Source organism: Triturus cristatus, chromosome 9 (genome assembly GCF_964204655.1).
Source record: "Triturus cristatus chromosome 9, aTriCri1.1, whole genome shotgun sequence".
Taxonomy (NCBI): domain Eukaryota; kingdom Metazoa; phylum Chordata; class Amphibia; order Caudata; family Salamandridae; genus Triturus; species Triturus cristatus.
In genome coordinates this window covers 24141426-24164078 of record NC_140592.1, presented here as the reverse complement: position 1 = coordinate 24164078, position 22653 = coordinate 24141426, and the positions used below count along the sequence as shown (strand labels likewise).

The 22653-nt window shown below is 49.3% G+C and overlaps 1 protein-coding gene across 1 annotated transcript in view; it reads right to left on the bottom strand.

Annotated features, from left to right (window-relative positions):
• Positions 1-2028: 2028 nt before the first annotated feature.
• The window catches only part of LOC146797290 (coiled-coil domain-containing protein 3-like), a 128187-nt gene continuing 107562 nt past the window's right edge, over positions 2029-22653 (bottom strand). The window contains exons 2-3 of the mRNA XM_085624275.1: positions 19892-20066; positions 2029-3322 (exon numbers count right to left, since the gene is read on the bottom strand). Of these exons, the coding sequence (XP_085480401.1) occupies positions 3035-3322; positions 19892-20066 (463 nt within the window). The 3' untranslated portion in view covers positions 2029-3034. The remainder of the gene's footprint in view (positions 3323-19891; positions 20067-22653) is intronic.

The window sequence follows — 22653 nt, the reverse complement described above, 5'->3', positions numbered from 1 at the left end:
GCGCCCAGGCATTGCAGGTTCACAATCCTGCCTTGTTGTGAATATTTGAAGTGTCTGACCACAGCGGTCACTGTGTCCACCCTAACATTGACATACAGAAGACACCTTGGAGATTGTGCTGTGATAGGGGGTGAAAGACACGTGGCCTTACTGTTTAATGATATTCAATGTACGGTCTTTGAAAGGATGGAAGGCCGAGTTGGCCCTGCTGAGATTCAAACTTGTGCCCTGCTCTGCGGCTGGCAGTGTCTCGCATTTGACTCACTTAGATGGATGACTCAGTGAGACACATGTTTACCCAAGAACAAGGCTCTGATATGAAGGGGTCGATTTAGAATCAAATAAGGGTCAGCCCTGACTTTTACTCATCTCCTCAGTTAATGTAATGCCATTAAAAGCAGTAATTATTTAGAGCGGTTAGAAATGCAAGGCGTGCAGTAGGAAGCGCTATCTAAAACAAGATGGCGCTCTTTCAGGAAGGAGAGTGTACCTCACTGATCCATTTTTATTGATCTATATATGCATCAGACCCGCACATAGACTCAGGTGCCACCACCATGTGTACTCATTATGCAGTACTGAGTATATGTGCAGGATTCTTAATGCTACTTGGTACTAATATAGCGGGTCAAATAACAGAAACACATATTTCATTAAATCCTCTGGTAGTAAAGGTGTGAAAATAACCAGCACCAAACGAACGCGGGCTTAGATGCACCCTTATGGAGTGCTGCACTTTCAAATAAAATGAGGGGGTGCAACGATGGGGCAAGCGGCAATGGTACAGAGTGGAAGAAGGGACGGGGCAAGCAACACCAGAAGGCGGGCGGGAGGGAGTGGCAAGTTGAGACGGCTGCAAGACGATTGATTCTTATGGAGTGCTATCCTTTAAAATAACATGACCGTGGCAACAGTGGGTCAAGCAGCGATAGGACAGGGTGGTGGAAGTAACGGAGCAAGCAACAACAGAACGCGGGTGGGGTGGGAGTGGCAGGAAGAGATGGCCTGCACCACAATTCATTCTTATTTAGTGCAAGATTTTAAAATAACATGACGGGGTGGCAACGATCGGTCAAGCAGCGATAGGTTGGGGTGGTGGAAGTGACAGGGCAAGCAACAACAGAACGTGGGCTGGGTGTGAGTGGCAGGAAGAAACAGCCTGCACGACGATTCATTCCTATTGAGTGCAAGACTTTATAATAACATGACGGGGGGCAACGATGGGTCAAGCAGCGATAGGTTGGGGTGGTGGAAGTGACAGGGCAAGCAACAACAGAAGGCGGGCGGGAAGGTAGTGGCAAGTTGAGACGGCCTCAAAACGATTGATTCTTATGGAGTGCTATCCTTTAAAATAACTTGACGGGGGGCAACGATGGGGCAAGCAGCGATAGGACAGGGTGGTGGAAGGGATGGGGCAAGCAACAACAGAACGCGGGTTGGAGTGGCAGGAAGAGATGGCCTGCACAACAATTCATTTTTAAGGAGTGCTAGACTTTAAAATAACATGACGGAGGGCAACGATGGGGCAAGCAGCGATGGGATGGGGTGGAAGGGATGTGGCAAGCAACAACACAACGCAGGCGGGGAGGGAGTGTCAAGTTGAGACGGCCTGCAAAACAATTAATTCTTAAGTAGTGCTAGACTTTAAAATAACATGACGGGGGCAACGATGGTGCAAGCACGGATGGGATGGGGTAGTGGGAGGGAACGGGGTAAGCAACAAGAGAACGCGGGCAGGGTGGATGTGACAGGAAGAGACGGCCTGCAAAACGATTTATTCTTATCGAGTGCTATGCTATAAAACTAACAAAAATATTTCTGCATATGCGCGGCCAGCAGAAGGGCACTGACCTCAGACAGGAAGCTTTACTTGCTCCATGTTATATGCAGCCTGGCAGAGGCAGGAAAAGAACAGGAATGCAGGAGGAGCTGACCAATAAGAAGGAAGGAGATGAGATTGATGTCGCAGCCAACCAATGGTAAGTAATGGGCGTGCTCTAAGCCATTTTTAAGTTTTCTTTTTTATTTACAAGAGACTCACAAGTGACAGCACATGCGCTGTCTCGGGCGAGACCTACAAAGGGAAAAGAAAGGGGGAGGGTGATATGTGCATATGGAGGACTATTGCAACTGTACCAATACCAGCAGGGCTTTACGTGGAGTAGGTCCTGCTGGACCACAGACTCGCCAGTAATTAAAGCCTCATGGAGGCATTCAAAGAAGGCTCTGTGTGTCCTGATGGATCTGGAACCTGAAGGGCCTCTGAAGGAGTCTGGTGGGCACATTCCATTTGGTTCAGGTGATGCTGGTCATAGGATCTATGGCAGCCTGTAGGAAACATACAACACTGCTCCTACCGGGTTTACACAGGCGTCCTGAGCTAGTATGGAACAAACCCTGAATTTAACATCGTCGCAGGGTGGCTGAGAGATGCCCACATAAATTGTGTGTTTTTTCTATGTACCCATGCACTGAGGTACTGCTACCAGCACCCCTCTGGAACATTTGAAGCACCAGGGTTTTTCAAGTTGGTGGTTCAGCCTAAAGCATCTATCAATATATCAGCTAAATACTCATTCAGTCTGTTGCATCCACCCTTCTTGCCAGCACTCCAAACCCGCCCCTCTCCCCAGCCCAGTCTTTCCCCTTCAAGGAGATCCTTCCCTCTTTTTGGGATTAGTTTATAATAGTTTTCTCCACCACAACTGGTCTAGAAGAAACATAGTCCTGTCTCTGTGCTTTTTATGAAACCATGTCCGTCCGCATGGGTGGGGTGGGGGGGGGGGGGTGTCTTTACAAGCAAACAGTATATGAAGAAAGATCCAAATGTACCAACGCGGTATTGATGCTAACTTTGGAATCCAACAGAGATGCTACTCAGCCTTTGATGCCCTTTTCAGATCCATTTGTGCTTAGGTTGACAAACACATCTACGCGCCTCAAAGTCTGGGCACGCCCCTAGTTATGAGGAAAAAGCTTAGGAATGTTCCAGATAGAGAAGTATGTGATGGTCTTTTTACTGTGAGTCATTCCACTATAGTGTGTTCTCAGTGACCTTCTTGCCAGGTTTGCCCAAGGTCTTCTTGTGAACATCAGGACTTTGACCAAGTCGGTTCCGGTTCCTCTCTTCCTCCAGAAGCCGCTGGGCCACCATGGCTTCTCTCTTGCTCTCAACTTTGGCCAAGCGGAGAGAGCGCTTCAGCTTTTTCACCTTCTCCCTCAGGTGGCCGTTGGCTTTCTCCAAGACGCGGGCTTTCTGCGAGAGCGTCTTGGCGCGTTCCTCCTCTTCGAAGAGGGCCTTCTGCACCGCGGAGCACAGGAGCTGCAAAGGACACAAGAGGGAAGAGGCCAGTGTCAGTATCAACCGGAAGTGGGCCCAATGTGAGCTCTTAATGACATCTCTGTGCATCACTGAATGTGTGGCACATACTCAAGAGGTTGAGACATTTCACAAACAAAGAACGATATTAGAAAAGGTCCCCTAAATGGATCTACTTGAGGCAAAACTTTAAGACTAAAGTCAAACTAATAATTTTTAAAAATTCTGTTTTGGATTGGGAAGTGTAAACGTTTGAAACAACAACTTTGAATTTTCCAAAAATTGAAAATGTAATTGTTTACTATGAAAGAACTATTGTTCAAAATCTAGCAGAAATGTGTATGTGGCTGAGAGATACATGTCCTGAGGTCATACAAGTGTGAATTTCTATTCAGCTACAATGTTAGTTGGCCTAAGTAAGGCTTAATAAAGAGAAGTAAGCAGAAAATATCAGTCATTGAGCAAAACATTAATGTGCTTTTACTGACTGATTTTGAAATGAAGTAAGGTGCTGAATTGTGCTTTGTGAGAAAATGCAGGTTTTTTTAAAGTGGATATGTTTTGGTAACTTGAACCTGAGGCAAAGAAACACAGAAGAGCTGAAAGGAATGAATGCGAACTTCAAAAGATTTTGGGCCCCTGTTTATCACGCCGCATAATATGTGACACTCCGGGGCATATTTACATAAAAATGGAGACGATAGGTGCTGCTAGCAATTTTGCAGCGCACAGCTGCGTAATTTTCAAAACACAGGGATGCACCGTATTAACAAGAATACGGCGCATCCGTTTGTTCACCTTTGCGCAGGTGCTAAAATATCTGCTTAGCACCAACACAAGCCGCCTTGCACCATGGTGCAATGGTGCCTGTGTTGCTGGGATGATTGTGTTTGTGCAGTGTGGGGCACCTTCCAACACAAAAACAATAATTAATGCCGTTTTCCTACTTCTAAAGTATTTCTCCTCGTTGCGCCACATTAACGCCTCCTTATGAACGTCGTTAGATGTTGGCGCCGTCTCAGATTCACAGATACTTGTAAATCTGGGGCTGTCTCTAAAATCCATGGATGTTGCTGGGAACGCTCATGGCAAAACCCATTGCACGCCCCTTTGCTGCAGAAAATTGTGTTGCAGAGGCCATATATGCAAGGCTGTGTTAAGCCATGTAGTGAGCCTTAGCATGGCCTTGTAAATATGGGCTAGCAAAAACCTCCACCGGAGTGGCTAGGGGCTTGACAATATGCCCCTCTGAGTTTTGGAACAAATAGCACCTAGACTGACTTGTGATAAACGTCACACCACTTATGTAAATGTGATCTCTGCAGAAACAGGCGTTTGTGCAGGGATCACAATTTTCTGGGACACTGATAATCAAGTCCAAAATGTCCTTTGAAAGCCTGCTTTGAATTATCTTCTAGAAAACGTCTGTGAGCGTTGTCAGTGCTTCTCTGGACCACAGCCGACTCTTCCTAAAACGCCTGCGAGCGTTGTCAGTGCTTCTCTGGACCACAGCCGACTCTTCCTAAAACGCCTGCGAGCGTTGTCAGTGCTTCTCTGGACCACAGCCTACTCTCCCTAAAACGTCTGCGAGCGTTGTCAGTGCTTCTCTGGACCACAGCCCACTCTTCCTAAATGTCTGGAAGCGTTGTCAGTGCGTCTCTGGACCACAGCCGACTCTTCCTAAAACGTCTGTGAGCGTTGTCAGTGCTTCTCTGGACCACAGCCGACTCTTCCTAAAACGTCTGTGAGCGTTGTCAGTGCTTCTCTGGACCACAGCCTACTCTTCCTAAAACGTCTGTGAGCGTTGTCAGTGCTTCTCTGGACCACAGCCGACTCTTCCTAAAACGTCTGTGAGCGTTGTCAGTGCTTCTCTGGACCATAGCCTACTCTTCCTAAAACGTCTGTGAGCGTTGTCAGTGCTTCTCTGGACCACAGCCGACTCTTCCTAAAACGTCTGCGAGCGTTGTCAGTGCTTCTCTGGACCACAGCCCACTCTTCCTAAATGTCTGGAAGCGTTGTCAGTGCGTCTCTGGACCACAGCCGACTCTTCCTAAAACGTCTGCGAGCGTTGTCAGTGCTTCTCTGGACCACAGCCTACTCTTCCTAAAACGTCTGTGAGCGTTGTCAGTGCTTCTCTGGACCATAGCCTACTCTTCCTAAAACGTCTGTGAGCGTTGTCAGTGCTTCTCTGGACCACAGCCGACTCTTCCTAAAACGTCTGTGAGCGTTGTCAGTGCTTCTCTGGACCACAGCCTACTCTTCCTAAAACGTCTGTGAGCGTTGTCAGTGCGTCTCTGGACCACAGCCTACTCTTCCTAAAACGTCTGTGAGCGTTGTCAGTGCTTCTCTGGACCATAGCCTACTCTTCCTAAAACGTCTGCGAGCGTTGTCAGTGCTTCTCTGGACCACAGCCGACTCTTCCTAAAACGCCTGCGAGCGTTGTCAGTGCTTCTCTGGACCACAGCCGACTCTTCCTAAAACGTCTGTGAGCGTTGTCAGTGCTTCTCTGGACCACAGCCGACTCTTCCTAAAACGTCTGTGAGCGTTGTCAGTGCTTCTCTGGACCACAGCCGACTCTTCCTAAAACGTCTGTGAGCGTTGTCAGTGCGTCTCTGGACCACAGCCGACTCTTCCTAAAACGTCTGTGAGCGTTGTCAGTGCGTCTCTGGACCACAGCCGACTCTTCCTAAAACGACTGTGAGCGTTGTCAGTGCTTCTCTGGACCACAGCCTACTCTTCCTAAAACGTCTGTGAGCGTTGTCAGTGCTTCTCTGGACCACAGCCGACTCTTCCTAAAACGTCTGTGAGCGTTGTCAGTGCTTCTCTGGACCACAGCCGACTCTTCCTAAAACGTCTGTGAGCGTTGTCAGTGCGTCTCTGGACCACAGCCGACTCTTCCTAAAACGTCTGTGAGCGTTGTCAGTGCTTCTCTGGACCATAGCCTACTCTTCCTAAAACGTCTGCGAGCGTTGTCAGTGCTTCTCTGGACCACAGCCGACTCTTCCTAAAACGTCTGTGAGCGTTGTCAGTGCTTCTCTGGACCACAGCCGACTCTTCCTAAAACGTCTGTGAGCGTTGTCAGTGCTTCTCTGGACCATAGCCTACTCTTCCTAAAACGTCTGCGAGCGTTGTCAGTGCTTCTCTGGACCACAGCCGACTCTTCCTAAAACGACTGTGAGCGTTGTCAGTGCTTCTCTGGACCACAGCCTACTCTCCCTAAAACGCCTGCGAGCGTTGTCAGTGCTTCTCTGGACCACAGCCTACTCTCCCTAAAACGTCTGTGAGCGTTGTCAGTGCTTCTCTGGACCACAGCCGACTCTTCCTAAAACGTCTGTGAGCGTTGTCAGTGCGTCTCTGGACCACAGCCTACTCTTCCTAAAACGTCTGCGAGCGTTGTCAGTGCTTCTCTGGACCACAGCCGACTCTTCCTAAAACGTCTGTGAGCGTTGTCAGTGCTTCTCTGGACCACAGCCGACTCTTCCTAAAACGTCTGTGAGCGTTGTCAGTGCTTCTCTGGACCACAGCCGACTCTTCCTAAAACGTCTGTGAGCGTTGTCAGTGCTTCTCTGGACCACAGCCGACTCTTCCTAAAACGTCTGTGAGCGTTGTCAGTGCGTCTCTGGACCACAGCCGACTCTTCCTAAAACGTCTGTGAGCGTTGTCAGTGCTTCTCTGGACCACAGCCGACTCTTCCTAAAACGTCTGTGAGCGTTGTCAGTGCTTCTCTGGACCACAGCCGACTCTTCCTAAAACGTCTGTGAGCGTTGTCAGTGCTTCTCTGGACCACAGCCGACTCTTCCTAAAACGTCTGTGAGCGTTGTCAGTGCTTCTCTGGACCATAGCCTACTCTTCCTAAAACGTCTGCGAGCGTTGTCAGTGCGTCTCTGGACCACAGCCGACTCTTCCTAAAACGTCTGTGAGCGTTGTCAGTGCTTCTCTGGACCACAGCCGACTCTTCCTAAAACGTCTGTGAGCGTTGTCAGTGCTTCTCTGGACCACAGCCGACTCTTCCTAAAACGTCTGTGAGCGTTGTCAGTGCTTCTCTGGACCACAGCCGACTCTTCCTAAAACGTCTGTGAGCGTTGTCAGTGCTTCTCTGGACCATAGCCTACTCTTCCTAAAACGTCTGCAAGCGTTGTCAGTGCTTCTCTGGACCACAGCCTACTCTTCCTAAAACGTCTGCGAGCGTTGTCAGTGCTTCTCTGGACCACAGCCGACTCTTCCTAAAACGACTGTGAGCGTTGTCAGTGCTTCTCTGGACCACAGCCGACTCTTCTTAGATCTGGGAGATGGCCAGCCCATGTCTCCTCCTCAACTACGAAGCCTTCTGAGGCCACTAGCTCCAGAGAGGGAGGAAGGGAGGGCGGGTTTGTCGGGATTGTGGACTAAGGATAGCGAAGACTACTGATAAGTAACCAGGGCGTTATCAGTACATCCTAACATCCTTGTCCCAGTTATTTACTCATGAGGAATGCCAAAGCTGAACTGGCTGAAGAACCACAAGAGTCACTGTTACTGCAACACAAATTTACTTCTAAAAAAAAACAAAGTCCCGGGCACATGTAAGCGAGGTGAATTATCTTTCGTTAAATTAGTCACTCGTATTTCACAATGTCTGATAATTATTTTTTTTTGATAAACAAGTTTTATTCGTTTAACAGAAATAGTTCACCAGCCAATCCGCACCGTATTGCAATGATTGAGGATCAAAGTCACAGTTTCCCAATGTCCAACGTACAAACATCAATAGGCAAAAGTGGAATGTAATTAGACGAACCCCCCACAGTCAGAGCCCCCCTCCCAACCATTTCCCCCAAATTCTGCGGTATTTCTTGGGGCAACCCCGTGCTGCATACATAACCTTCTCCTGCGTGGCACACCAGTCCACCCCATTCCGCCAACGCCCCACACCTGGGAGTTCGGGGCATTTCCAAGAGGCCGCAATGTCTCTCTTAGCTACCACCAAAGCTGTGTTAAAGAACTGTTTTTCGTTGCTTGAGCCATCCAGCCCGTCAGTGATGCCCAGGAGCGTGTGTTTAGGGTCGTGAGGAACCTCCCACCCCAGAACCTCAGAGAGTTCGTCTTCGATGCCCTGCCAAAATCCCACCAAGAGGGGACTGGTCCAGACCATGTGGAAGAAGTCAGCAGGGTCACATCCACACCTGGTACAGGCTGGGGACGGACTAAGCCCTGCGCGGTGAAGGCGTGCAGGAGTGAGATATGCGGCATGCAAGTAGTAGAGCTGCACCAAGCGCAGCCTGGCGGAAGCGGTGACCGTTCTAGGGGCCATAAAGGCGTCACGCCAGTCCTCTTCCTCCAAGGGGCCCACCCAGTCCACCCATTGCGCCCGCAGTCGGTCCAAGAAAGTTGGGGTATTGTTAATCAGTGTACGATAAATGCGGGAGATGCCACCTTTCCCCAGGTCCCCAAACATGATCTGGGCTTCGGGCGGGCTGTGAGCTGGCAACTGCGTGCCTGTTGTGAGGTGCGAGCGTAGGGCATGTCGCAGCTGGAGGTAGCAAAAAAATTGTGAGTGATGCAATGAGTACCTGGTTTGGAGATCCTCGAAGGAGTGCATATGATGCCCCCCACAAACATCCCCAAGCGGCGTAATGCCTATAAGGTCCCAATCTTCGAAGCCCCCAAAGCCAAGTCACCTCCCTAAGCCAGGTCCCATGCCACAGGGGCGTACAGTGGGTCAGTGTGCATGTCCAGTTGGTGTGTCGCAGTGCTGCTCGCCAGGCCAGTAACACCGAGTGTGTCACCTCCGGAGGACGGGAGGGAATCGGGGTTCCATATAGGAAGGATTGGATTCTGGCAAGGCCCAGCTCCCCCAATTCGAGCCCATAGGCCGGATCGGACCACCCCCGTTGAACTAGTCATGTATAGTAAGAAGTCATGTGGCCAGGTAGTATAGGTAAAGGTGAGTCATCCCCAAACCCCCGTCGAACAAGGGGATCCTGCAAGTACTGAGCGCTAGCCTGGACCTACCCCTTCCCCATAGGAACTTGGTGACTAAGCCATCAAGTTCACGGAACCAGGCTCTGGGAAAGCACATGGGGGTGTTCTGAAGCATGTAAAGAATGCGGGGAAGCACCAGCATCTTAAAAATGGCCACCCTCCCTATGGGGTTGAGGGGCAGCGACTGCCACCGCTGGAGGTCCGCCTAGGCCCGCTTCACCAGTGGAGTGACGTTGAGGGTCCAGCTGATCTCAGGTAGCAGGGTCACCCAGATCCCCAGGTACTTGAATGATTGACGACGTAAAGGTATTTCAGACTGCCAGTCAAAGCATTCCCGTGAGAGGTGAAGGGGAACCAGGACCGATTTGTTGGGATTCAACCAAAGACCTGATGCCTGTTCGAAGGACTGCAGGATACGTAAACAGTGGGGGCCGGACCGGGCAGGATTCGCCAAATAGATGAGGACGGCATCTACGTAGAGGGCGATTTTATCCGGTTCAGCGCGAGGCCATTCTCATCCCCGCACCCGCTTGCAAGACCGCATCAAGGCCGCCAAGGGCTCCATCACTAAAGCAAAAAGCAGGGGAGAAAGGGGGCAGCCCTGCCTTGTCCCCCTGCAGACCGAGAAGGGTTCCGACAGGACTCCATTTACTAGAACACGAGACCTCGGGAGGGCGTACAGAACTTTGACCATGGCTCGAAAGCGGGGACCAAGTCCCATCATGCCAAGAACGTCATGAAGGAAGCCCCAGTCTACCGGGTTGAAGGCCTTCTCATAGTCTACCAGGAGAAGCGCTAGGTATAGGGTGAGGAGGTGGCGATATGCCAAGGCAGAGTGCAGTCTGCGAAGACATTGTCGGGTGCCGCGCGAGGGCATAAATCCGCACTGGTCAGAGTGGACCAACGTGGGTAGATGGGGTTTGAGGCGCTGGGCAAGGAGGGTGGTGAACAGTTTGACCTCAGTGTTGATGAGGGAGATGGGGCGGTAATTGGTGCACTGTGGTGAGGGAGGCTGGGATTTCGGAAGGACTACAATGGTGGCTATGTTCGTTTCCTGAGCGAAGGATGCCTTCTCCACCGCCTGGCGAAATAGCGCGTCCAGGTGGGGGATGAGAACATCCCGGTACAGGGCATAGTATTCCTGTGGAAGACCATCTGGGCCCGGTGTCTTGCCGACTGACACAAGAGCGATTGCATCACCAATTTCCTCGCGGGAAATGAGGCGGTCCAGATCGACTTGAGCGGCGGCATCCATGCATGGAAGGCGGCCACCTTCCACGTCCATCAGATCCGCAAGGGACAGGGTAGGGGCTCAGGCCTCGTACAGTTTACGGTAGTAGACGGCGAAGGCTTGTGCCATTCCAAATGGGGCACAACACGTTGACCCGTCTGGTGCCACTATTTCTGGGATTATAAGGTTCGCTCTCGGGTATGTGGCCAGGCGGTGAAGGAGCGAGCCGTTCTTGTCACCCCATCCATATACCCTAGCCACTGAGGAGCGCCAAAGGAGTTTGGCCGCGTCCAGCGACAGTTGCTTGATCTCCGACCGGAGCCGGCTCAGAAGTCTTGTGTCGGAAGCATCTGGGGATCGGGCCGAGGCACGTTCGAAACCCAGAGCCTGCACCTCCCGTGAGGTAATCTGTTCCTGTTGGGCATGTCGCTGGAGCTTGAGTTGACCCTTGGTGACCCCCCTAATCGTGGCCTTGCCCGCCTCCCATAGGGTGCCTGGGGAGGACACGGAGCCCTCGTTAGTGAGAAAGTACTGTGTTAGCTCCTGCCTCAACACCTTTCTGAAACCCTTGTCCTGAAGAAACCAGGCATTACACCTCCAAGTTTGCCAGACAGAGGCGGGGGAGGACCCGCGCGGATCCTCACTGCTCACTGGCAAGTGGTCTGAGATACCTCTCGGGAGAAGCAAAACGTCTTGATTCAGCAGACAGTCCGTTGAAGGAACGAAGATGGCATCAATGCGTGCCTGTGTATGGTGCGCCACTGAAGTATGCGTGAATTGTTTAGAATGAGGGTGCCACAATCGTCAGGCATCGCATAAGCCTAGCGATGCGGACCAAGACCTCAGCTGCTTGGCCTGTGCAATTCTACCAGGGGATGGAAGGCCTGTCGTATCAAGGTTGGGTGATGAGACCGCTTTAAAGTCGCCTCCAAGAAATGTGGGACCAGGGGGCAGGGACGCCAGGAGGTCAGCAGACTTAGCTAGCACCATCGCCAGCATTGAGGGGGGAGAATATAGGGACACCAGGTTAAGCGGGTTGCCATTTAGTGTGTCACTGAGGGCCACGAAAGTGCCCTGGGCATCAAGAGTCGTGTGGACCATCACCAGAGGAAGGGAGCATCGCACCAGGATCGCCACCCCTCGGGAACCCCTTATAAAACCCAAGTGCCACACTCTGTCATAGCCGTACCGCGTTAAGAAGAGACAGTGATTACCCAACAAGTGGGTTTCTTGTAAGAGTAAGATGTCCACTCCTAAGCGTTGAGCGTATCTGTGGACACCCATGCATTTAAAGCGGTCCAGGAGGCCATTAACGTTCCATGACATGATGCGCAGGGGGGCGTTTATCAATGGTGTGTCCGACATGGTGCTTGAGTTGCCAGTAGAACTACAAGTTTGAAAGAGGAGGCCCAGTCTGCCTGTCTTATCGAGTGTACGTCAGGGTGCCTCGTGAATACTGGTGTGGTAGAACTAAAGAACCCAAAGCCCAGGAACAAGTCCATCGGAGCACCAGACTGAGCTGGGTGCAGGGCCTCAGATCTTTCCACAAATTGGGAGAGTTGTCTGGTTACTACCTTCTCACATACCTTAGCTAGGCTGGGGAGGAGGGAGATAGGGCGGTAGTTGCTGGGCAGCGCGGGGTCAACGGACGGTTTCTTCAATAAAGGAAGAATTTTTTGCCTGTTTCCATTCCGGCGGAACCCGAGCCTCCCCAAGGGAGAGGTTAATATTAGCATTGACCTCCGAATTGATGGTCTCCGCATCTGCCGCCAGCAGTCTGGCTGGGCAGAAATCTGAGGGCGAACCGGACTTAAGGCCTTTAAGTAATTTCAGAGTGCTAGCCATATCAACAGGAGAGAAGACCGACATGACGTGATTCAAAGCACCCTGAAGAGGCATAGTAAGTCCATCTTCCACCCGGGAAGCCACACACACAGGCAAAGACTGCTGTATCAAACGGATTTTATCCGAGAAGAAACAGGAGAGGGTGTTGCACCAGTCATCCGTGGCCGGGCCCGAACAGTTGAGTGCGACAGGGGATGTAAAACTCTGGACTATGTGGAAAATCTCCTTCGAATTATTACAGGCCTGCTCAATGCACTCGGTGAAATATAGCTTTTTAGCCTGGAAGATGGCAGAATAATAGATCTTTTGCTTAGCCCTCAGAGCGGCCTTATGTTTGTAACATTTACTTACCCACTTCCCTTGCAAGGACTCTATGCACAAGCATAGAGTGTGTGTTTTTTGTTTTATGTGTGTGTGTCTCGTTCATTCCCTCTTTATTTCCACAGGTCATGGCACTTATGTTTTACATGGAACTAAAGCTAATTCAACTACAGTCACATTGTGGCGTTTTTAGCATTTACAGGTTTCACATGTTTGCGCATTGGGAGGCGCAATTATATGATTAATTGCACTTTCTCTTTCAGACTAACATTTTAGGAATACCAATGGGTATTGTATAAAGTGCATGATATTTCTGCTTTTTTCACTTCTGTATATAGCACATAAATCACATTTGATAGCAACATAGTGAGTAATGAAGGGATCTTTTTCAGTCCTGATGAAGAAGCCCTGATGCTTCGATACATGTTGACTTACTAGGAGAATCCGCACATTATACGCAGAAAATCTCCAAACCACCACTTTTTAACAGGTCCAGCCTCAATGACCTATTAAAGTTTCTTAAGTCCATGAGGCCAGTTCCTTTTTAAATTTCACTTTCTTGCATTCACTTTAAACCCTTCCTCTCACTACCCCTACACAACACATAGTACTGTAAGATCAGTGCTCCCGCGTAGTCGCAGGTCGCAGCACGCCCCGTCCCGCAGCGGGGTGGGAAGACCCCTAGGATGAAGCATGACACCAAGGGCCCTTTTGGTGTGTGAGGGGTATTTAAGCAAACACAGTGTGCATCCAACCCAGGATAGGAAACACACAGTAAGACACTCTACTAAGAGAACCCTCCTTAAAGGTGGATCCTTGTGTTTGATTACAGATTCCTAGAGGAGGACGTATCCACCTCCAGTGTCCACGCAGGCCTTGACTTTACATCCATTTAACTTAAGATCCTGGGCCTGCATCCAGTGATGGGGAGCAACCGTACAGGATGAGCTGAGGAGAGATCATCATTGCGGAAAAGAATAGGGTGACACTTCCATCAGTGAACATATAGAGGCCAAATTCATTCATGAAGCTGGTTGTAAGGTAAGGCTACTAAGAGCTTGGGGTGCTGGGGTGCGAGTAGACAAAAAAGTTGGAAGAGGAATGTGCTGGGAGTGACTGCAACCATCCAAGAGCCCTGTCCCCACCCCCATATCTGCCCTACAGTAGACCAAGTTGGCACGAGAACAGTATAGACGGTTTCTAAGCGAGATACCTCTTTTGGGGCTCAAACCCTGCTGCTGTGGAGGCAGGTGCATAATTAATCTTAAAGAGAATGGAACCCTTTGCTTGGGAGTGAAATCCAGTGGGTACCTAATTTAAGTCTGCGGTTGCAGGTGCGGCCCTCTGGTACTCTTTTTCGGGGACCTGCACTTCTTTTGACTCAACAGACTGATATCCAGAGAAACAGGGAGAAAAACAAAAGAGAGGGAAAGAAGGATGAAGAGAAAGATGAAACAAACAGTGTCGAAGGCAGAAAACAGAGATGAAAAAGAACCTGCAAGAGTGAGATAAAAAGGCAGGGAGTGTCTGGTAGCAGCTCAAAGAGGCATGAGTTTGAATCAAGACTACGCAGCCGTGGAATTCAGGCACCCGAACTTTGTTAACATCAGCCACAGGCTTGGTCAAGGCCAGTGTGCTCCCGAAACGTCTCTTTTCTTGATGCTCCGGTGGCGTGGAGTGCAGAACTTTATCTATGAGGCCACGTAAAGCCGCCCTGCGTGACTTTTCATGTCCTCGTAGATATGATGTGAGGCCATGCAGTGCAAACTGATGCGTTGCCTCACACTACGATGGGGAGGCGTGCCATGGGCATCAAAGCGGGTTTTCCCACGCAACACCTATGGCATTTGACACATTCTCAGATTTACAACAAGCTATAAACCTGGGGATGCATCAAAAGCCTATGCCTCCCAAGGGGTGGCGTAAGGTTTGTTTTTGTGAGAGAAGTTGCCCCTTCCAGCACAAAAACAACCTGATTTCAACGCAGGCACCCTTGCATTATGGTGCAAGGGTGCCTGCATTGGCGCAAGGCAGCCATTTGTGCGCCAGAGCAATGGAAAAGGACAGGAGTGCGCCGTGTCTCATAGATACAGCACATTCCTGCCCGCTTCTTTTGACGCAGGGCAGCGCAGCAGGAAGGCTTGCGGTGCTGACCTACACAAAAATATAGCAAATGAGGCCCACATTATTTTACAGATTAAGCAGTTCATCCCTCTGGAATGGATGAAGAATGCGTACAGTTTCAAGATGGGTTTGAAGCTGATGAGGCCCGGCCTTCTCTATAGTCAATGGAGGGTAAGAAATGGTAGGAGATAGAATGGAAGCTGACAACTTTCAAAGGATTTGGCAAAGCATTCAGCGAAGCAGAGTGACCGCGGGCAGGTTTCATTCCTCAGTCCCTGAGCCTGAAGGCAAATACCTGTTGATCAGGTGGGGGAGGACTAGAGACACTGTCTTCAGTTTCACTGCCTGTTACTTTGGTGAGACAAGACCATTTATAAACACCCAAACAGCACAATACCTGCCTTCAGATTGGTTGCCCTCAAAACAGAAAAGGGTTTCTACCAGTGCCACACCAATCAATCAAGATGTCCGAAGAACAATATGGTGCATATGGTAAACTAAATCACTAAGCACAAGGCTTGCATACCTTACTCATCCAAGCACCAAGGCAGCAGACCCTCTTCTTGCACCACAGCCCACATCACCAACATAGTTTGTTGGCATAAATCAACTTTGCATGCACTATACTTTGAAACCATAGTTATTCAATTACTCGAAATCACTCAAAGGTAAGTGATCCATGCCCATGAAATTCAGATGTACTGCCCTAGGAAAGAGAAGTGTTGTTCTGGTATTGACACACCTGAGTACATTATACATTATATACGTTTCATGCATCTCAAGAAGGTTAAGGTGACAAATAGCTGATTCTGCAGTTTGCTTCCATACCCTGGGTACACAATATGTTTCACACCTTTCAACAGACCCCTTGCTCTAGATCAGTCTCACCAGGTGTTTTAAAAAATACTTTAATGTTGTTATTAAAGTCAATATGAGAGGTTTTAGAACTGTGGCAATACTCTGCCACAAATGCTTCTCAAACTGCCTGTGCCTTCTACCTCCAGTGTAAAAGAGAGCACCACGTAGATTCACTCCTTGGGGCCTGTGGTGTGTGCTGGTGCAGTCTAGATTCACTCCTTGGGGCCAGAGATGTGTGCTGTTCAGTCTAAATTCATTCCTTGGGCCTGTGATATGTGATGTGCAGTCCAAATACACTCCTTTGGGGCCTGCGATGTGTGCTGTGCAGTCTAGATTCGCTCCTTGGGGCCTGAGATGTGTGCTGTGTAGTCTATATTCTCTCATTGGAGCTATGATGTGTGCTGGTGCAGTCTACATTCACTCTTTGGGGCCTGTGATGGCTCCCTTGACGAATGTGCGTCTACAGGGACTGTCCTCTCCTGTAAACCCCATGATGTCTTAATAATATTAAGCCATTAATGGCCATACCGGAAAGGGTCCTGGTAGTATGGTCTGTATTTTGCATGCATGCTTCATCCTTTTTGCGCAGGCTAAAAAAACAATTTAGGTCCTGAAGAAAGCCGGCTGACCCTAACGGGCATTTATATGGCTGAAACATGTTGACCTATGGATGTTAAGGACCATGGAATCCTTACAAACATCACTGTTTTTTCTTGCCCTAGACCTCATACATTAAAACTCTAATAGAGGATCTATAGCCATTTTTAACACACTCACTCTATTCCCTGCACATATCTCCTAAAGGGTTCTGCTTACAAATGCATAGAGACCACTCACTCACATTAGGTGATCTGGGTGTGGGTCCAATGATGAAACAGGTGGTACAGGTTGGTGAGGACCCTAAAACATATATACAATTATATCCAGGAAAAGTGGCGTGGGCCCTAATTTACCTGGGCGCATCTGCACACTCGCTTGTGATATCTGAAACATCCACACACAGCAGGTGCTATCGAGGATAAATTGGGTGTAACCTCTCTTATGTTAGGTCAACTTAAAAGTCTGGGATGTAAAATGTCTGGGCCCACCCGAATCAAAGATTTCTCACTCCTTGTAAGTTTTGACTATTTAAAAGGATGGCCATGTACTTTTAAGTTTTACATGTCCTGGTAATGAAAGACTCCAAAATGTGTTTTTCACTACTGTGAGGCCTACCTCTCCATAGGATAACATTGGGGATTCATTATTACATTTAATAAGTGTAATTTCCAATTGGGAGCTGGTGGATATGTCATGTTTAACACCTATGGAAATGTAATGATAAACCGTATTTAGTGGTAAAGTCAGATTTCTCATTATCATTTTGAAAATGCCACTTTTAGAAAGTTGCTATTTTCCTGCTCTTAGCTAACCCTGGGAGTAGTACTATGCTTCGCTCACGGAGCATGCGTAGTTTGCACTACTTCGCACTAAGCAAATTGCACGTAGCACAGACTGTGCTACAACACGTAGCATAGCAGCAATATCAACAATACCCATAAATGCTTTGATAAAGCAATTTTACATGCTAAAAAGCATATAACCAATTCACAAAAGTGAACTGTGAATGAAAATATCAGGCAACAAGAGACATGATGATTTTGGGGTCCCCCCTAACCTAGGGAGAGGACCAAGTAGATGCCTTGAACACAAAGAGCATATCATGCTGGTGAACGAATCAGTGGTGGTCCCTTCCTCCTAGGACCACCCCAAGCACAGTTATGGCCAAAAATACAATCCCAACCAAAGGCCCTGCAAAGCATTATGGGACGATATTAGCAGTGGGCAGTGAATATTATAGTGTCTAATATCAAAATAATTCTACAAAGAGCTGCAGTTCAACTAGTCGTTACTAGATGTCCCTCACGAGTCAAATGCAAAAGCATTGAAATTATTATTACATCAAGCTGCAGTTCCACAAGTCGTTACTAGATGTCCCTTGCGAGTCAAATGCAAAAGCATTGAAACCCTTTCATGAAGCTTTTGCATTTGACTCGTGAGGGACATCTAGTAACAACTAGTGTAACTGCAGCTTGATGTAATAATAATTTCAATGCTTTTGCATTTGACTAGTTGAACTGCAGCTCTTTGTAGAATTATTTTGATATTGGATACTATAATATTCACTGCCCACTGCTAATCTTGTCCCATAATGCTTTGCAGTGCCTTTGGTTGGGAGAAGAAGATGTGCTTTTTGTTTTCAAGGCATCTGCTTGGTTCTCTCCCTAGGTTAGGGAGGATCCCAAAATCATCACCTCTCTCACTGCTTGCTAATTTATAATTTTTACTTTAGTGAACTGACTATATGCATTTTAGCATATAAAGACAGAAATACTTATTTTATCATACCTTGCACTGTGCAAGATGCTGTTTGCAATTATTGCTCAGAGCAGACAAGCACACAGTGCTATCAGCTACGCACTGCACTACGCAGTTTGAGTAGCTGAGCGTAGTTCAAAGTGTACTTCGCGTATCTATGTGTAGTGCTACTACGCAAACTACGCCCAGGGTTACCCTTAGCCCTTTGTGCCTACAGCCTGCTTTGTTTCACGTGTCCGGTGTGTAGAGAGAGTTAGACTTTGGGAATTCCTCCCAGACAGTTACACAATAGAGGGATTAAGTGTGTCTCAATGGGCCATCAACTGGCAGGATGGGGGCGGATCTGAGCACAGCCCCAAAAAGCACATAAATAGGTTGTGTCATGTCTACACACATAGGGCCTAATGGCCATGCATTGTCCCTTCAGCCAGCTTGGAGCCAAGGCAGGGGAGTTAGGAATTTGCATGCACTTCAAAGAGCCTTTCCAGAAGAATGACACCAGCGTATAAAAATAGTACCTTCAGACACACTCTTTAGTCACTACAGGACCTGCGGAAGGACTCTCAGAAGACTGCTTGCTGCTGTGACCTGCTGTGCACTCTGCCAGACTGCTGCTATACCTGGAAGTACTGCTTTGCTGACTGGAGCCTGCCTTGAACCCTCAGAACCTAGCTCTGTTGTTGAGCCCTGCATCTTCACCTGCACCCAGGACTACCAGAAGTGACTCCAAGTGCTAGTTTGCTGGCCCCCTGTTCAGAGCAATAGAGACATAACAGGCTCCCACCATCTTAAATCTGCACCTGGGCCCAGCCTCAGTGAGTCCTGAGCTCCCAAGATGTCTCTCGCTAGTCCTGGACTCTTGGTTGTGATGCTAAACGTGCCCAGGTGACCAATTTCTAAAATTGACGACAAAAAAATATTTGGCCAAAAAGTGCTCTGAGAACCAGGGGGAGACAGGGACCAACATGCTTGCCTATCCATCCTATCCATCCAAGGTGCATCGCCGGTCGGATTGACTATGCGGCTTCTCCCGTTACGTTCTTCTCCGCAGCAGCAAATATGTTTCAGCAGTTCTTCGCTAAAGGGGTATCCGACCTCTTGGAACGGTCTTCGGCTACAGCCCTCTACCTCATCCCACTGGAGATTTTTGACATCCATTTTGACGACTAAGTCCAAAGGTAAAATATCTTCACTGTTGCTTTGTTCCAAGGCCATCTGATGATGACACTACCTCTTCAGACACTCCTGCATACTTGCCCCGTGGAACTTCTACCTTCTCAGGAGGTAAGCGCTGACCAGGCCCAATCAACTCCTTGTATCCGAACCGCACTCCATCACGGTCAGCCTTAACTTTCTACTATGACCCGGTCTGATGCGACTAGATGGTCACGTTGGTTCTTTGACCTTTTAGCCACTAGTTTTTACTAAAAACTTTCAAAACTCCTAACTCCAGTTCTACTGATTGGATTCTTGTTATTTTGGTTTCAAATAATGTATTCAAATTCAGTCTATTTTTCAAATGGGTGTGGGGTTTTTCTTGTGTTGTGTTTTCACTTTATTGCTGTTTGTGAGCTGCATAAATACTTTACACATTGCCTTTAAGTTAAGCCTGATTGCTTTTTGTGTGACGCTACTCAGGGTTAAGCACAGGTTAATTTAGTGACGTTTTGTGGTTCACCCTGCAAGGGACTGTGGCTGTTGCTTGGCGATGGCTCACACCCCAATCAACCGACAACCCAATTTCTCACAGGTGCTCTCACATCATGACTCCCACCCCCTCAGTTCTCTGTAGGTTAGTCTTCTTCTACAGGGGCCGCTTTCACGGCTCTCCCAGGAATCCCAACTGAGGGTGTGTGAAGACCCACAATACTTACCCGATGGTCCTCCTGGGCCTCCCAGTCTGGGGTGTACATCTGGGGTTCCGTGCCAGAAGAACAGTTAGAGAACTGGAATAGGCTTGAAAACATCCGGTGATTCTCCGGTAAGTCCGGGAAAATGGCATCCTGGAAATTGACTCCATGAGGAAGCAGATTGTAGTTCTCGTCCATTCTAGAGACAAAAATCAATATAGGAGCATTAACACCTGAGCTAAAAATACCTGCAAGAGAACAACACTGGAATTCTCTTTAGTGTATCTACGAAATCCTGATTCGGCTGCTATCGGGACTTCATGGCCCAATCAAGAGCATCAGTTTTGTGGAAAAACCCACTCCGACACATTTTTCCTTGGACATTTTTCACCCGGTAAAAGCAGGTGGAAATCATCCTGGGAAAAGCGGCACTGTTGGGGGGAGGGGAGCCATGACTTTTTCTAAACACTATTATCACTTTTAATAAACGTCTTCCTATGCAGTGGCATAATCTGATACACTAAATTGAAAAGCTTCCACATGTTGAAGAAATACATAATTGTTTTTGAATTTTGAAGGGGTTTATCATATTTGTATATTATGTTTGTTGCACGATATACATGCCAAGCGTTTTCGTGGCTTTGGCTTGTGCACAACGCTTAGAGCCAAGCCAGATCCAGAGCTCAGCTCTGCCTCGGCCCTCCCTATTAATTTGCCTCCGTGCTCTCCTCTATTTGCGACTCAGGCTTAGTGCATGGGGCCGCCAGTCACTTGATAAAATGATTTGTAAAAGGAAAGGACTAGAAACATGGAGCCCTGAACACACGGACGGATTTGACAGCTCTATCATCAAAGCCTCTTGTAGAAGAGACGAAGAGGAGCGCGTGCAGCAAAAACACCTTTACAATAAGTGATCTCTGGGAGAGAGAGTCCATGACCATGGTCATGAGACCCCCAGAGAGCACAATAAGGCTCAGGAGGGATAGGCAGGGAGGTGGCGTCAACCCCAAATCACTCCAATTGCTGGTCTATCTCTTCTATTTATCATGCTCATTATTGTATTTTCCTTTTCTTGACCTCCAGCTCTTACGAGTCTTACCCCTGCCCTGCTCTTACCTTGGCATGTTTCATGGTACCTGTGCTGCCGTCCTCCAGAATAGGCTTACTGACGCGTCCGTGCAGGTAACAGCGGTGGGGTCGTGTAAGGGGGGATTCCGAGGGACGATGCCAAGGGAAAATTTAATAAATAATTAATTTTCCCTCGGTATCGTCCCTCAGAATCCCCCCTTACACGGCCCCACCGCCCCACCGCTGTTACCTGCACGGACCGTGGCTGGCCAAATATAACACGAATAAACTTTCACTGGGACACGGATGACTGTGCCACCAGGTGCAGTGGCCACCCCACTGACGCCCTACCCCACTGGCCGCCACCTCCTGTTCCGTGTTACAGTTGGCACTCTAGCCTCCGGCTGGAGCGCGGTCGTAAGCGCGTAACTTGCGCTTGCGTCAACAGACGTGCGCGCGGCAATATAAATAAAGGGGCGGGCGAACTCGGGCAGTTCGCGCCCAACTAACAAATGGAGTCAGTCCCTTATTTGAGCGCCGCGCGCCAGACACCGCTAGCGCGACCAGTCACCCCGCCCCCACCTGACACTGAGCAGGGACCCCAGGGCAGAACACTGGTGACGAGGGTGCCCTCCCCCCCGCCCTCCTTTCGCGCAGAACGAACCTGCTCGGCACACCCAGCTGCTGTGGTGACAAGGAGGCCCGCACCACCCTTTTGAGACCCTTACTACCGGCCACCATACAACATGCCCTGAAGGTTGAGGCACCTGGCAGTGCGACGGGACGCAGTGGGCATGTGGTTTCCGCGCCACCATGAGCGATAATGAACAGCCCGACCCAGCATGGGTGCTGCCTCATCACCCCCCGTCAGGGGTGCTACCCCCATTCAGCGAAGCCGCTGACCCCACGACGGCCGCACCGCGATGGCAGACATGGCTGGGAAGACTGGAAAACTACTTTATCAGCTCCAGAGAGACTGATGGGGCCGTGAAAAGGTCCCTCCTCCTGCATTACGCAGGGGAAGAAGTATATCTCCTATTCAAACACTTGCCGAACACTGGGAACCCTGACGACTACAGTGCGGCGGTGGCGGCCCTGAACGCGCATTTTGACCCCCAGGTCAATCCAGACTACGAGCACTTCAAGCTCCGCCAAGCAAAGCAGCACGAAGGTGAGTCGGTGGACGCCTTCCACACAAGACTAAGGGCCCTCGCAGACACTCACCTGGTAGGGGACAGGGCCAAGGAAGAAATCAGGGTACAGCTCATACTGGGAATCCGGATCAAGACAGTACGGGGATTGATACTCCGTCAACCTAACATCCCGATGAATGATATCCTCGTCCTAGCCAGAACACATGACCTATCAGCGGCGAGAGCTGAAGAAATGGACCAGGCCTTGGTAAAAGGGACAGATAAGAACGCTGAAGTGAAAACGGAGAAGGTGGATGCGGTGCGAGCGAAGGACAGACCACAGAGACCCCGTGACCAGCGACCCCCAGCCCAAGCCAGACTGTGTGGCTACTGTGGGTATGAAGATCACCCAAGTAAGGCATGCCCAGCGAGAGGAAAAACATGCACAAATTGTGGCATTGAAAACCATTTTGCGTCTGTCTGTCGGAGGAAGATGCAGAAAGGCGGGAATAGACGGGACAGACCAATGAGGAAGATGGTGAGGCAACTGTCGCACACGTCGCTGTCGTCACAGCCAAAGTCAAG